The sequence below is a fragment of the Phodopus roborovskii genome, unplaced genomic scaffold (genome assembly GCF_943737965.1).
Source record: "Phodopus roborovskii unplaced genomic scaffold, PHOROB, whole genome shotgun sequence".
Classification (NCBI taxonomy): Eukaryota; Metazoa; Chordata; class Mammalia; order Rodentia; family Cricetidae; genus Phodopus; species Phodopus roborovskii.
The window spans coordinates 3,298,884-3,315,077 of record NW_026126636.1 but is presented as its reverse complement, the minus strand read 5'-3'; the positions used below and the strand labels follow the sequence as shown (position 1 = coordinate 3,315,077).

The window sequence follows — 16,194 nt, the reverse complement described above, 5'->3', positions numbered from 1 at the left end:
CCCCTGCATGTCACGCTTATCTCTCCGGCCAGAGCCTCTCTCCCCATACTCCTTTCTTGGATGCCGAAGGCTCCTGTTATTTCAGTTGCCCCAGCTCTCTGCCATCCTTGGCCCTCCTCCCCACGGTTTCTTAATTCCTGTTTGTTCTTCCCGCGGGTGGGCTGCCACAACATAACGTCGGGGGCTGACCAGTCTTAGGACACTTCCTCCGACGAGGGAAAGCCTGGCGGTGGCTGGTTAGGACTCTCCTGACTCCTTGCCCCAGCCTGAGTTCTTCCGCGCAGACCCTTACCCTTCCGGGGCTCCGCCTCTTCTGGGTGTGCGGGCGGGAGCCGGCGGGGGAGGGACCGGGGCCGCTGGCCCCGCCCCACGCTCACTTAAACCCCGCCCCTGGCCCCGCCCCGCCCTCCTGGTCGGGACCCGGGCAGGTTCAGCTGACGCCGCACTCCACGTGACGCTCGCACCGAGTGAACATGGCTTCCACCGCACGGTGAGTGCTGAGTTTGCCCCTCGCTCCTGCCCGCGGGCGTGTAGAGGTGGCCCGTCTCGGTGTTCCGGGACGGACGGTGGGCGACAGGCTGGGGTTGCTGTGTGGCCGCGGGCCGCGCACCGCGCGCTTCTCGCGGGCACCGAAACCCAGCTCCGGGCGAGTGGTACCCGTAGTGTCCCTGCACGCTTGCGGGCGCCCGCAGGCCTTGGGGGCTGCTGCTCTGGAGCCCAGCGTGTGGCGGCCTCGCCGTACGAGGCAGAGATAAGAGCTTGACAAACCTGTTCACTGCCACGCCCCTCCGATGGGGTGGGCTCCAGGCGCTTCCCCTAGAGTGCGGGTAGTGTTTGGAGTGGGCGTGGAATCCCGGTTTCTCCGGCCATCCCTTCCCCGATTCTTTCCTGGCCGAAATGTTAGCTCCTCCAAGACACCTTCCCCTAAACCCTGATCAAGTCTGTAATGCCTGGTTTTCTATATGCCTGTTGTCTTTTCTCTCATCTCCAATGCAGGCGTCATGCTGGGCCTCCCTAGCCCAGAGCCTTGCTCGGTTTGGGCCTGCCATAACTCTGTAGAATTAAAAAAAAAAGGGGGGGGGTCGATGTTCCTGTTGGTAGAAGTGAGGGCAGATGGGCCCACTCAGTTTTAGGGAGGGACAGTCATCTTAGGGAGATTAGAGGGCACCTCTGAGCTAGTAGGTGTGACCTCTCCAGACTTTGTCCTGGAGGAGCAGGAAGCATTATCACAAGCTGGCTTTGAACTCCCTTTGCATTGCCCTTCAGAGTGCTGGCATTACAAACACATGGTACTACTTGGGATCTGCATTTTGTTTGTTTTGTTTTTTGCTTGTTGAGACAGGGTTTCTCTGTGCAGCCCTGGCTGCCCTAAAATTCATTCTGTAGATTGGCTGATCTCGAACTCACAGAGATCTGTCTGCCTCTGCCTCTCCAGTGCTGGGATAAAGGCATGCGCCGCCACTGCCTGGCACGATCTGCTTCTTAAAGAGCCTGATAGCTTGAGCTGTGATTTCAGTGGGAGAGGGTGTCGACCTAGTGGTACAGGGTGTTAGGAAGGGTAGGGGTAGAAAGGGCACCTCTCCACATAGAGGGTTGGGGACTGAGATACCTTTGGGGAAACTAGTGGACCAAATGCATCTCTCTGGATAAGATGAGGGAGATGGCAACACAGTGGCATCTTAGATGGCTTCCAGGGTTGAGAAAGCTTTGAATGTAGCAGTCATTTAGTGGGTGCCTGCTGTTTTCTAGGAACAATACTGGGCCATTAATGCTAATGGACATGTGAGATTCTGTTATCTAACTCTCTGCCTCTGATCTTAGTCTGTGCATGGGCTCTAGGGTCAGGGATGGTCTTTGTGCTAGGTGATCTTTGGGGTGAACTTTAAACAGTGAGACACACTCAGGGTGGAGAACTATGCAGACAAAGTCCCGGTAGGTGTTCAGGATGCCAGGACCAGAACTTTGAGTCTGTCCTTTGACCCTCTGTTAAGAAGTACAGTGAATAATAAATATGGGCAAGTATCTGTCTGTGGGGTCTCATCTGTCCGTCTGGACTGGCCAGGTGGCCACAGGCAGTTCCAGCAGCTGCATTTGAGTTTGAGGTTTCGGGCTGGCCCAAAGCTGTTTCTTTCTGGAAGATTCCTGGGCTGGGATAGAAACTGGCCAGATCTTCAGAGGAAGCTTCTTGTAGCCGAGTAGATTCTCTGGGGTCATCCGACAAGACAGTTGAAATGGTGACCCAGATTTTGGGGATGTGTAGTTATTGGGAAACATAAGAGATGTGGGGGAGTTTCCACAGTTGGCCGGGGCTTCCTTCGGGAGAACCATCTGAGAATGGTTGTAGAGCTGTCTTCAGAAATGCTGAGCTGGGTGGATGTCCCTTAGAAAGCTTGGCTCTCCCTGCCACATCCACATGATAGGCCAGCATGTCCCTGGTCTCCTCTCTTTTGGAAGTGCCGCGGTTGTAACCCAGGACTCGCTTGTGCCAGGTGTTCTACCACTAACCTATAGTCCCAGCATTTTTTCTTTTAATTTAGTTTTTGAGATAGGGACTTGGTCTGTGTAGGCCCGGAGCTTCTGATCCTCCTGCATACTCCTCCAGAGTACTGGGGTTATAGGCGAACGCCATCATGCCCAGTTAAGAGTGTCAGATTTAATGTTCCTCGGCTCATAGCCACGGGCTTCCAGTGTGTCAGAGTTGGTTTCCTACGGAGCTCTAGTAAAGCCTGGGCACAGGAGGCTCACGAGAACCTCAGGTGTACCCATGTGAGTTGGGGAGCAGTAGAACCCCTAAGTAGCATCTCAGATTTGGTGAGAAACTTCTCTAATTCTGTGCGCTGGTAGGAGGAAGCCCTGCTTTCTGTGTTTGCTGCTCTGTGTTCCCTTTGTCCTGGGACCTGCTCACCTGATGGCCCTGGGGTACTGTTGTCTTCTACCATGATTGTTCACAGATTTGCAGGTCCAGCCCACAAACAGGCCTCCCATTGAAAGGTTCCTGTTCAGAATTCCAGAGAATTGCAATGTGTTAGCGGCACACATCTTCACATCTGCCCATCACGAGTAACTGTCTCAACTTTCTGTCACTGCTTTCCTGGCATCCTTGGGGCCCAGGACAACTTTGGTTTTTATCCCTGGGGCCATGGGATATTTACCCTATGAATTATTCCTGAATCCTGTCTTCCTGGGAGACAGCAATGGCCAAGGAGTGGGACTTATGGGTAGGAAGGGGGACAGGATCCCAAAGAGTAGGATGAACAGTGGTCTTTCATTCTTCATCCAGGACCAAAAGCTCAGCCAGCAAGGGGCATCATCACATCAGCAGTCGCTGGCTGTATATGATGAGCTACTTGCCATGCTGGAGTAAGCATTCTAGGCAGACAGTGTTGGGAGGAATTAGGGTCTTGATAAATGCTGTCACACACACCCTTATGTGAACCTTGTGCAAAGTCCTCATGCTGACGCTGCAAAGCTGGCAAGTCTGTGGGTGCCAGGCAGGCCCAGGTGCCCTTTGCCCTCTCTGGTTCTTCTCTAGGCCTAATCCTCCCTCTGTTCAGTCCTCCCTTTCTGTCCCTACAGGTGTGTGCTTGTTCTCCAATCCTTCTCAGGGGAGAGGGAAGCGGCTGTGGGGTACCTGCCTCCTGCCTAAGCCCCCTCAATGCCTGGTCATGCTTGTCTGGCCTGTCTTTCTCTGGAAGCTTACGCATGTGGCTCTATCCAGAAGTGGCTTCACATGGTAGCACGGAAATCTTGTTGTAGTCTGTGCAATGGAGCTTGTGTTAGTGAAACCTATATGCTTGTCTGCGTCTGCTTTCTGCTGCTATACCTCAATGCCTGAGGCTGGCACCTTATAAAGAAAATAATCTTATTTTGCTCACAGTTCTGGAAACTATATCAGCTAACTATACCTGGTGAGACCCTCACCTGATGTTAGAAATTGGTGGCTGACATCCAGTGGAAGGCATACATGTGAAAGGGACAGCTGACCTCACTTTTTGACAACTCTCTGTCTCAGTAACGCTAACAGTCCCATGAGACCTAACTCATTTCCTTGAGAATTAACGAATTAATTAATTAGCGTGAATACTGGTCACCTCCCAGCAAGCCCAGACCTTTTTAAAAGTCCGTGACTACTATTACACTGAAGACCAATCCTCTGCATGAGGACCTTAGGAACAGACCAAAGCAACATCCTTCTTTAATGCCATTTATCTATTAGCTGGATATATCCAAAGGATCTGAGTTGTGTAGCCCAAGCTGGCCTCTGAGTCTCATTCCTCTTGTCTCAGCCTCCCAAGTGCTGGGACGCCACCATGCCCAGCTGGGTGCAGTATTTTAAAATGCATTAAATAAGTAGAAGACTACAAGGAAAACCAATTATGTGGAAATGTACCTATCACATTGTTAAAGGAATTCGTGATGTGGTCCTATGTGTTTGTAGTAAAACATGAGATAAGAAGAGCCTGGATGGAGCAGGTCTAACGGGCACCTTGATTTTGAAGTCCTGATAAACAAGGGCGGCATTTTGAGAAAGTGTTGTGATGCTGTGAAGTGAATGTACCTATGAGTTCTGCGGGTGGCAGATTCCCAGGCATTACTGATACTCAGTGGTCATTTGCTTACGACTATAACTGAATAATGCATAAGTCTGAGTGATAAGTTAGAGAAAACTAAAGAGTGGTTTTTCATCAAGAAGATGAGAGGTTGATATTCTATGCATGACTCTCAGTGGGCCCAGAAACCAGCAGGTGGCCACTGAGGGCAACAGAGAAGGTTGTGGTGCTGGCTAGTTCTATCTCAGCTTGACACAAGTTAAGAATCTTTTTGGAAGAGGGAACCTCAGTAGAGAAAATGTCCCCAACAGATTTGCCTGTGGGCAAGCCTGTGGTCCATTTTCTTGATTGATGCAGGAGGGCCCAGCTCACTGTGGGTGGTTCCATCCCTGAGCTGGTGCTCCTCCTGGATTCTATAAGAAAGGCTGAGCAAGCCATGGGGGGTAAGCCAGTAAGCAGCGCCCCCTTCATGGCCTCTGCATCAGCTCCCGCCTCCAGGTTCCTGCCTTGACTTCTTTGGATGATGGAGACTGTGATTCGGAAATAAATAAACTCTTTCCTCCCCAAGTTGCTTATGGTCATGTGGTGTTTATCAGAGCCACAGAAGCCTTGAGACAGTGGTGCAGGGAGTTTGGGACAAGGATGGGCTGCAGGGGCTATAGCACTGTGCCCTGGCTGGGGCCTGGCTCTGTTATTGTTCAGTCTGTTATTATTGGTCCTGGGCTGCTTCCTGGGCCTTGGTGGTCATCCTGGGAGGGTCTGCTCTGTGGATGTCTTTGATCCCTGAGCTGGTCCAGCAGCCACTCTGGTTCTCTCCAACATACCTGTGCCCTGGCTGCATGCAGTAAACTATGCATTGTTCCAGGACCCAGGAATGACATGCGTGTGCTTTTTAAATTCACAACGAACCAACAAACAAACCTTTGCCAGGAACCAGTTAGATAGCCAGGCCTAGAGGCATTTGCTTGAAATCACAGCTACTTAGGAGTCTGAGGCAGGAGGATTACAAGTTCAAGACCTGCTTGGCTGACAGAGCAAGTGCAAGGCAAGCCTGTCTCAAAATAAAATGTTAAAAAAGGGGGTTGGCTGGGGATGTAGCTGCAGGGATGTGCTTGCCTAGAATATACTGGACCCTGGCTTCAGCTCCCAGCATCACAGTAGAAAACAGTGGGGGTGTTTTCTCGGTGCTATATTAGATGAATTCACAGGGAGAAGTCACTCTTGCCTCTGGCTGTCCCTCCAAGGGTTTGGCATAGTCATTATCTTTGATCCTGAGAGTGTCCTGGAGTACTTAGTGAGTGCAGCACATGGCCTTGCCTGGTGGCTTAGGCTGAGCTGCCTTTCTTAAATGCAGAGCCCAGGACGAGGTGATTGTGCCTGAGCCCTGTGGATGATAAAGTGCAGGCATCCCTCAGCATCCCAGGGGCTTGTCCCAGGATCCCTCTCAGATAAGGTACAAAAGCATTCAGATGCTCAAGTCTCTTACATGAAACAGGCAGTAGGCCCCTAGTCTGGTTGTTCGAAGGGATCTTAAGCCTTTGAGACAGTTCTGGATAAGAGGCCAAGAGCCATCCAGACAGGCCAGGAGCAGGTGGCACTTGGTAGACTAAGGAGCTGGGTCATAGCGGGGGAGGTGACTGGGTGTGAGCCCATCCATAGCAGGGGTCCCTATGCCTTTGCTCATGAGGACCCTGTATAGATGAGTTCCCTCCTCTGCTTGTGATGGCCCCTTCCATGGCGGTTACTGAGTGGGTGGGAAGGGTGTGCCAGTCCCCTGAGTGTGGGTGCCAGAGGGTGCACTTTCAGTCCCTGGCAGCCAGGCCACTTGGGAGCCGTGTTTACAGCTGTTACCAGGGTCCTCCTGCCCTTTCGTCCTCGTGGCTGAGAGTGGCAGCCACTGGCTTTGTGGAAGTCCTGGCTGCTCCTGCCCACCCAGCCTCCTGCTCACTGTCCCAGGAGGAAGGAAGGGCACCCAGGGGAAGGAGTGAGTGTTTAGAGCATGGGCATGTGGGGGTGTTCCCCTGTCCTCCACCCTTCCTGCCTCCCAGTTGGAGCTGATTCGGCACCCTCTACCCTCACAGTTGGGGTGTGACCCCCCCCACAAATCCATTGTGACAATGGCACACGCAGCAGATATTTATCAAGCACTTGCTGCGCGTCAGGCACAGTGCAAGGCACAGAACACAGTGACTCAGACAGATCTAGGTCTGTCTCACCCAGCACTGTTTCCGATAGGGACCTGGTTGATGCCCCGGTTTGCCACAGGGATGGTTTACAGAGCTGCAGGGACATGGACAGTTTACAGAGCTGCAGAGACATGGACAGTTTACAGAACTGCAGAGACATGGACAGTTTACAGAACTGCAGAGACATGGACAGTTTACAGAGACATGGGCAGAGCCCTGGGAGGAAGAGGGGTGTCGGCAGCCTTGCTTGGAGAACCCTGCTCAGGCCATTTAATCCTATGGCCTGCCAGGGCCAGGAAAGGCACCAAGGGGCAGGTTCTCTATGCCCGCTGTTTTACCCCAACCCCCCCCCCCAACTCCCAGGCCTCCCACAGGCTCAACCCACCAGGAACCCTGAGGCAGGGCCCAGGCCGATGGATTTGCCAAACTCACAGGTTCAAGACACACGGGTGGAGTTGGATCTGGAGAGCAAGTGGGGATACTGGCCTTGTGTTATATGGGACACGTGGTAGTGGTTGGACTGCTTGCCAGGTGGCATCGGGGCTAAGATGTGTGGGAGGCGTATGTAAGGCTCGAGGGTCCCTGAGGCCACTTCATGGCTCCGCTGCAGTGTGAGGGAAGGCCCATCACAGTCCTCAGTAGAGTCTGCTGTGCTGGCAGTAGCTCTGGGTTGAGCCTGCTGTGCTTGAACTCGTCCACTCCCCCTCAATTGGCCACCTCAGGGGCTCCTTGCATACCCTACCCGTGTCTGATTTCTAGCTGCCTGGCTCGTCTGCCTCCCTTCCTGAATTCATTCATTTTGCAGGCATCCGTACCAGGTTTGCCTTTGTCTTGGCATGTCACACGTCACCTGGAGAGACAGCAACAAATGGAGTCTGTGTTTGCATAGGAGCAGGCTGCTACAGGGTGGAGAGCTAGCTTCTTAAAGTTGTCCAGGTGCAAGGTGGATCCAGGCCACCTGGGGGAAGTCCCTAATAGGGAGAGGGAAGTTCTTCTAGGTATGAGCGGGTCAGGGACCAGAGGTGGAATGAGAAGGCAAGGATGGTTTGAGCCATCAGAGTACAGCTACCTCCAGGCAGGAGGAGGCAAGGTTCGGGTCTTCACCGTGCTTACTGAGTTTGGGGTGAGAGATATTTCAGAGGGACACCACAGGCCTGTGGCTACAGACGGGACTTAAAGCTGAAACGCTGAGTTGACTCTCCTTGCTGAGTGGAGGGAGGAGTATGGCCCTAGCTCTGGAGTTCCAGTGGGAGGTTGGCCTGGAAATGATGGGGGAAATTGACTGAGGAAAGAGGAGCTGTATCAGTTCAGCAGTATTGTCTACCAGTGAAGGCTAGATCAGGGCCCGCTGCAGATTCAGGGACGTAGAGTCATTGTGGCCAGATGGGTTGTGTTTGTTTAGGGGAGCATGTGTACGCCTCATGGGGAGAACTAGGGGGTGTGGTTGTCATGAGTGCCAGAGGCGGGGTTCCTCTGCAGTACTTACTGCAGAGTGGGGGAAGAAATGGATTGCTGAGAGCAATCGGTGTTTTTTTTTGTTTGTTTGTTTGTTTTGTTTTTTCTGTTTCTAGGGTCAGGTTATTGTATATCTAGATGTTGAAGGTACCCCAGTCGGGGAGAAACATGTTGCAGAAGCAACCTGTGAATAGGTATGAGGATGCGGCATGAGCTATCCTAGAGATTTAGGGATGCACATCTCCCAGTGATGCCAGGCCTGGCCCTTCCCAGCCCCAGTAGACTTTTCCAGAACACCAGCCTTGCTATCCTTGAGGTCTGCACTCTGTAGCTGCTGGTCACAGGAGCATGGTGTTGTGGGCATGTACTGTATGAGCATACTGAGAGGCCGGGCAATGTTGGGTATGGGAACTACCAGTGTAGGTTTAAGGCTAGCAACATGTGTGAACGGGGGTGCAGAATGGTGAGTGCACGATGGTGGCCAGTGGGGTGCAGAATGGTGAGTGCACGATGGTGGCCAGTGCTGCCTGGGACAAAGCTCAGCTTCCCCGCCTATTCTAGAAAACCCTAAGCAGATGGCAAGCCCTGAGGGGTGGCACATGAATGACATCTCTAACCCCCCCCCCCCGCCAGAGGCTTTCCCTCACAAGTCTTGCAGTCACCCCTCATCCCCTGGGTTAAGCCAGGTGCTCAGGAGCAGAAGGGTAGAGTATGATGGACAAGCCTCTGTAGCCTTGGTTGACTTAGTAAAGGACTGTCTTTGGGCTCCAGTAGGTTAAGTTCAGGCTGGCTGACCCCAAGTTGATGAGAATCCCCCCACCCCTACCACACAGACCCAGACCATGGGTGATGGACACATGAGGGAGGGGCTAACCTGCTGTGCTGTATGTGTTCATGTCTCTGCAGCCCTTCTTTTTCCCTGGGGAATGAGACCCTGAAGGTGCCACTGGCCCTGTTCGCCCTGAACAGGCAGCGCCTGTGTGAGAGGCTGAGGAAGAATGCAGCGGTCCAGGCTGGCTCAGTTGTTGTGTTGCAGGGCGGGGAGGAGATGCAACGTTACTGCACCGACACCTCTATCATCTTCCGCCAGGTGAGCCTTCACCCTGTTCTTGCAGGCTGTCTGCCTCCAACACCACACATGGGGCCTGGCAGCTTGGTTCCAAGGGTCCCTGGAGGCAGCGTGGGAGCAGGGATCCCACATCTGGGCTGAGCACCTCCAGCCTCACCTGTTGGGTGGAGCTCTCGAGGCATAGAAAGATACCCGTGGGGGGAGGGGACAGGCAGGCTCGGCTTCATGAGGAGCTGGTGTTTGCAGTGAGCTCTCAGAGCCAGGGTGAGTTTGGACAAGCAAGAGGACAGTGTGCATGCAAGTGGATAAAAATGCACATGCTCGGGGCCACTGGCTACAGTTTAGGGGGACAGCAGAGAGTCAACCTGTAGAGGAGGGGTTGAGTTCCTGGGATTGCACGCTGGCAGGGAGGAGAGCTGGGAGGATTCTGTGACCTGCCTGTTTAGAGGCCCTAGCCTTCATCTGAGTTGGCCCGTGCTCACCCTTGACACCCTAACTGGGCTGCATACGCCCGATTTGCATGTCAGGGGATCTATAGCCTGTAAATAGCCGAGAATTACTGTAGCACACACAGTCTCCAGGAGTAACAACACTTTCCCAGGAAGCTAGGTTGACCCAGAGTTGGGCCTACTCTCATCGAGTCTAGCATTATGCCCACTTTACAGAGGAGGAGACTGAGGCCTGGGGTAAACAACTTGCCAACAGGTAGACCTGGGATTGGACCCCTATCTTGTGAGGATGGACAGCTGGCAGCCAGCCGGGCTGGGAATCAGGCCGCAGAGCTGCAGCAATTTCCTAAGGGGAGGCCTGAGCTGCTATGGAGAAGGGAGGCCTCAGCCTCTGCCCTCCTACCCCTCTCTTGTGCCTCATGCTTCTGCTCTGGTCACTGGCTAATGAGGCCCCTTGTCCCCTCCACAGGAGTCCTTCTTCCACTGGGCCTTCGGTGTCATCGAGTCAGGCTGCTATGGTGTCATTGATGTGGACACTGGAAAGTCAACCCTGTTTGTGCCCAGGCTCCCTCCTAGCTATGCCACCTGGATGGGGAAGTAAGGAGTGGTCCCTGCCTTGGTGCCCACCCTGCTGGGGACGACGGTAGGGCGCTGGCAAGCTCTGGGTCTCCGCCCTGGACCTCAGACGGGAAGAGCGGGCAGAGCGAAGCTGTGCGGTGGAGGCAGGGTTTCCTGACAGCTCTGGTCCTCTGCATACTGAAGATGCTGGTGGACTTTGCACCAGCAAGTGGTGGGTCGCACCCGCATGAGCTTCACGGGGGAGTGCGTGCTGTCTAGACCCCCTTTCTGAGGCTCGTTACCCACGTCCAGGGCTGTTGTTAATGTCTGCTTCTGGACTCAGATGACCTGGCCTCTCTGGGAGGCGTTGCTGTGCCAGCCAAACTAGGAGTTGGGGACCAGAGGCCAGGCTAAGCTCCCTGGGAGGGACTGTCCCTCCCACTCCCATCTTCCATGACACCTGGCAGCTCCTCCCTGCTCACAGCACCGAGGCAGACGCTGTGTCACCAGGGAAGTTGGAAGTGGTCAGAGAACCTTGTCTTCCAGCCTGTCATTTCTGCCTGGAGAGTGATTATTCCAGGCTAATGTGTAAATTGCAGCCTTTGCTACCCGCCGTCCCGTCGCGCTCATTACCAGGTGGGCTGGTGAGTCTGTGGCTGGTTTGAGTGACATGGCACCTGGCTGCCGCAGGGACTCTGAGCTCTTTGCAGAGGGCTAGGGCTTCCGAAGGGCTGTCCCAACTCCCTCCGCTCTGTGTGCTGTCTCCCCTGCTCCAAGCAGACCCCATGGCGTCCCTTGCCGGTCCTGGCGTGTTGTTCTGCTGTCTTGAGGGAGGGTGTCCAGTTCCACAAATTGACAGCAGTTTTGCTTTTAGGCCACTTGGCAGCGTGCCAGGCTGGCCCTGGGCCATCAGCTCTGCTGTGAGGATGCAGCAGAGGCAGGGTTGGCAGCAGGCGAGAAGCCGGCCCTGGTTCTCCTGTGAGGTTTTCTTGGCTTGACCCTTAGGAGGGACCAAGAGGGGGCAGGGAGTGGACATGTCTTGTCTAGCTGCCTTTGGGATAGAAAACAGGGATGCCAAGGAGAAGCCATGCCTGCTACCTCCCTGGCTCATGTTCCGTGTGCAGCCAAATCCTCACCACTTCCCTGCTACAAAGATGGAACAGGTTCCGTGTGCTGGGAAGACCCATCTCAGCGGAGTAGTCCGCTCTTGTGGGGCCGTGATTGGAAGTAAGGCTTGCCCGTAGTCTGTCACGGCCTCTGGATGGTGGCCATGAGGTACCAGCAGGTGAGGCTGCCCGCTGCTCCAATGCCTTCCTAGGAAGCAATACCGTTACAGTACAGTGGCATGTCTGACCTAGAAGTCACTGGACCATCCCAGGCAGGCATTGAGCTTGTAACCTACCTGGCTAGAAAGGTGGAATCTGTTTCTCCTGCTTGACCCTGCTCAGGGCCCATGATACAGGATGTTGGCTGGGTGACTATGAGGCTCGACCATGATATGCACTCGGCCTTCCCCCGGTTCTCTCCATTGGGGCTGTTTCCTCCAGAATGCAGCTGCCCTACCATGAGGAAGCCCAGACTCACCCGAGGTGAATCAAGTGCCTGCTGAGGTCACGGGTGCCGTGTAGCAGAGGTTAGCCCTGCTGCCCAGGCTGTCTCACTTCCTGACCTTGAGAATCCACATACTAGAGACCTTTCTCATTCCTGACAGAGCAGCTTGAGTGGGGGAAGATGTACTTTGGTTTAGTGTTTCTGAAGGTGTGACAATGGGGTGACACTGGGCTTGTTAAGAGGAGTGTGAGATCACATCATCGCAGCCATGGAAGCAGAGAACAGGACCACACATGTGGCCAGGCTACAGCTCTCAAAACATGCCCCCAGTGACCCAATTCTGCAGTCTTCCAGAACAGCACCCGGCTGGGGCCCAGATGTTCAAACACTTGATCCTACCGGGCATGGTCCAGAGTCAAACCCTAGCAAGGATCGACGGTTTTTGGGTTTTGTTCCACCCAGTTTTAGGGTTGGATATTACTCAATGGTAGTGTAGAAGTCAGGTTTCCGCTGCTGTGACAGAGTACCCGAGAGAAACAAATTAAAGAGAGGGAAGGATAATTTTGGCTGCTGATTACAGAGGTTTCGGTCTGTGTGTGGCCTGCAGGTTCCCTCGCTGTCTGACATAAGGCAAAATACAATAGTAGGGGGAGCTAGTCACACAGCTACCCTCATGGTAGTCAAAAGCGAGGCATAGGGGAAGTCAGACAGACAGACAGACAGACAGACAGACAGACAGACAGAGACGGGTTCTAAAATATGGTTTTAAGGCTGTGCCTCCCAGTGCCTTTCTTACTCCAGTTAGGCCCCACCTCCTAAAAGCCCATTGAGCTATTATTAGTAGTCTTCACTGATGAAGTTAATACCATCATAAGCCCCTCTCGAGCATTGCCTCACAGGGAAGCAAGCCTTCAACATGACACTTCTCATCCAAACCATAACAGCATCCTGCCTGTCCTCCTCATCAGAACTGTGGCTGACCCTGTTGCTTAGAGAGCCAGCTCAGAGGTTGGCGGATACTGTCACCTATGAGCTGTGGAGATGACTGTGGGGGTCCAGGAGAGTCTGTCGTCCCTCAGTTGGCCCCACCCAGAGTTTCTGTCTGACGAGGTAGAAGGACACTGAGCGTGCCTCCTCTGCTGTCTTCCTCCCGCCCTCCCTCTTCTTTCTTTAGATAGAATGTCACTATGTAGCCTCAGCTGGCCTCAGACTCAGACTCCACTGCTGGGATTACAGGTGACCACCACCATGCCCTGCTAAAAGAATTATGTGGGTGCGTGGTGTGTGTGTGGTGTGTGTGTGTGTGTGTACGTGTGCACGCGTGTGTGTATTGCTGGGGATTGATTCTGGGACCTTGCACATGCTAGGCGAGCACCCTACCACTTTGCTTTGTACCTAGATATTTCCCTCTAATTAAGAACTGTCTAGCAAGAAATGAAGGGTGCTGCGTGTGAATTGAAGGCAGACATATTCTACAGTTGGTAGAGTGGAGGATTGAACTTGCCTAAGGGACTCTACCCCAGTTGCTGAACCCGTGTGAACTCTCCATGTCTCTCACTCTCACACCTTGGGAACCAAATAGCCCTTGACTGAAGGTTTAAAGCCCAGGATCTGATTGGTCCCTCCTCAGCTGTTAGCTGTCTGCTGTCTGGGCGCATAGCCTTCAAGAATACAGGAATTATAGTCTGCGCCCAGGCTGCAGCTGAGCCTCAGAGACCGTTCAAAACACTCCTTTAGTCTGTTGTGTTTTGCCGAGGGAGCTCATTGTCTAGTGTGGAACAGAGCCTTGAGTAACCTTGAGGGTAGAAGCGCATCTGCAGGCTTGGCTCCCCTGGTGAACGAGGCCTGTGTGCTGTGTAGGCTAGCTAGACCTTTCCTTTCTGTGCTCTGGGCTGGCTCACTGTCTCTCTGTCCTGAGTGTTTGGGAGGGAAGGCCTGGTTGTAATGGGCAGGTGACAAAGGGGCTGGTTGTCTGGGCTCGAGCTGGGAAGCCGCCAGATCTGATGTGCACGGCTGCTTCCAGACGGTCTCGTAATCGATAGGGCACGGGGAGCAAGGCTGCTGGGATTACCTGGCCTTTGCAATCAAAACCCACCAGACTGAACGTTTGACCTTAAGCTCCTTAACTTCCTTTGGAGTCTATCTGATGGCTTTTGAAAATCTGTCCGGCTACCCTGTAATCCACAGTCACTCGGGGAACCAGTGCTCTGCTGTAGGGTCCACAGCTTTTGTGGGTGCAGTCTTGCTGTCAGGGTTGCAGGTGCTGGCCTCTGCCTCACCCCACACCTCACTGAAACAGGAGGGTGGGAGCCCTTGGTGTGGTTTTGTAGGAGTCTATCCAAAAGAGGGTCAGCTGGCAGTAACTTTGGCCTGGGGTATCTGGGCTCCTCTAAGCAAACTGGAAGTTTCCTCTATGACACGTCACACCGAGTAGCTTCAGGGCCTGTGGGTAGGGCTGGGGGATCCTCTGCAGTCATGCCTGTCCTCGACCAGACTGAAAGGAGAGAGTGTGCCTGGCCCCAGGTGGCCCAGGAAGCGGCTGCTGTGAGCTCTCTGGGGCTGAGTCCCAGAGGACCTGTGCACAGCTCCTTTTGCTAGTATACCATGTGAGCTCTCTCCCTCCCTCCCTCCCACCCTCCCTCTGTCCCTCCCTCCCTCTCTCTCCCTCTCTCTCTCTCTGTGTGTGTGTGTGTCTCTCTCTCTCCCTCTCTCCCTCTCTCTCTCTCTGTGTGTGAGTGTGTGAGATGTGTTGTGATTTGTAGTGGGGTGTGTATGGGGTGACTCTTGTTGTTTGAGATAGGGTCTATGCAGCTATGTAGCTCAGACTGACCTTGAATTCAGGGTCTCCCTGTCTGTTTCCTTGCATGTAGGCTGTTTGTGGCATGAGATGTGGTGTGTGGGAAGGGGTCTGTTTATTCTGGCACTGGCCACACTCACACACTTTGAGTCACCGGGATCATAGCTTTCCCAGCCTCTCTGGGGCGCACTCTGGCTCCTGCTCTTACGCTGTTATGAGTAGGCGAGATGGGCTCTGTGAAGGAAGCAGTCCTTGAGAAGAGCTACTGGGTTCTTGGATCTTCCTGCTTGACTGCCCCTGACCCCAGCACCTGGGGATTAGCCAGGGTCCCTAGCTTTCAGGGGCGGGTCTGTCTCCATCGTGTCTCCTTACTGTGCGGCTGTCCTCGGCCTGGCTTCTCAGTGTGGCCGCGCTGTGGCTGCTGCAGCTCACACATAGGAGCAGTCTCCAGGCTCAGACACCTGCTCTGGTTTGCAGAGGGCTGCTTTCCTCTTTGACAACTTAATGACACCTTGACATGGTTGCTGACTTCTGCTCCGCGTGCACCGTGTTGTGCCACCACAGGGATAAGAGGCAGCAGGACTGTTTGGAGCTGAAGGAGGCGCCGGGCGCCAGGCGCCGGAAACTGACGGGGACTGCTGTCATTTGATCTTATTACTTACTCATTAACTGCATGCAGGTGACACTAGCCACTCAGCCCACTAAGCTCTTTACGGTTTCATTTTCTTTTCTGGAGGGTTCCATCATGCTTCCATCAAGTGGCATTAATTTAATGGCTCCTTCTCACCTGCGACCTCGCACAGGGCTTTGGGGCTCATGGCACTGCAGCCAAGCGTCACCTGCTCTGACTCTGGGCTTGTGCTGGGCCCAGCTGCCCGCAGAGCACAGATCCTCTCTACAGGATGCCTCTTCTGCCTAGTGAGGGGACTTCTCTCCTCTGCCAGGACTGCTCTGTGCACCCAAACGAGGAGTGTCCGAGTGAGCGCAGCTCCTCTCCTGACTCCCTTCAGTCCTGGTTCTTCCCATCGGGATCTCCCTTGTGACGCCTTTGACATGTGAAGGGGCCAGGCATGAGCTGTGCTTGCCCCTCCCCACATGCTGGCTGGGACTGGGTGTAGACCCTCTAAGACCTTGTAGACCCCTGCCCCCAGCCAGCACAGCCATCTGTGTATTCAGTTTCCCAGTGACCTTCCCAGCCAGTGTCACATCCCATGTCACTCCTTTTCCCATCAACCTCACCACGTCCTGGCTGCCAGGTGTGTCCCGTGACTGGTTTGATCACGCAGCCTGGCTCACATATCCCTTCGGGTAACATTTAAATGATTTTTTTTTTTTACTGTAATTAACCCACAAACATGAAAAAGCAAGAACTGTTCAAACTTAATTATCTCTGCCCTTTCTAAGAAGAATGTAACACACAGAGTCCCAGACAAAAGGCTCTCAGCACTAAGTATTTTATGTTGGCGGTTATTCCTGGCAAACCTTGATGCATGGGAGGTGCTTTTTGGCTCTCAGAAGCCAGTTTGCACCCTGCCTAGACTGTGGCATCTGCCTCTGTAAGGAGAGCAAGTCCTGGGCA

General features: G+C 53.8%; 1 protein-coding gene across 2 annotated transcripts in view; it reads left to right on the top strand.

Moving 5' to 3' along the window:
* The first annotated feature begins 409 nt into the window (after positions 1-409).
* Pepd (peptidase D) overlaps positions 410-16,194 on the top strand; it is a 131,347-nt gene continuing 115,562 nt past the window's right edge. For both annotated transcript variants that reach the window (XM_051207287.1, XM_051207286.1), the window contains exons 1-3: positions 410-490; positions 9,098-9,281; positions 10,179-10,306. In XM_051207287.1, coding sequence (XP_051063244.1) covers positions 474-490; positions 9,098-9,281; positions 10,179-10,306 — 329 coding nt within the window. In that variant the 5' untranslated portion in view covers positions 410-473. The remainder of the gene's footprint in view (positions 491-9,097; positions 9,282-10,178; positions 10,307-16,194) is intronic.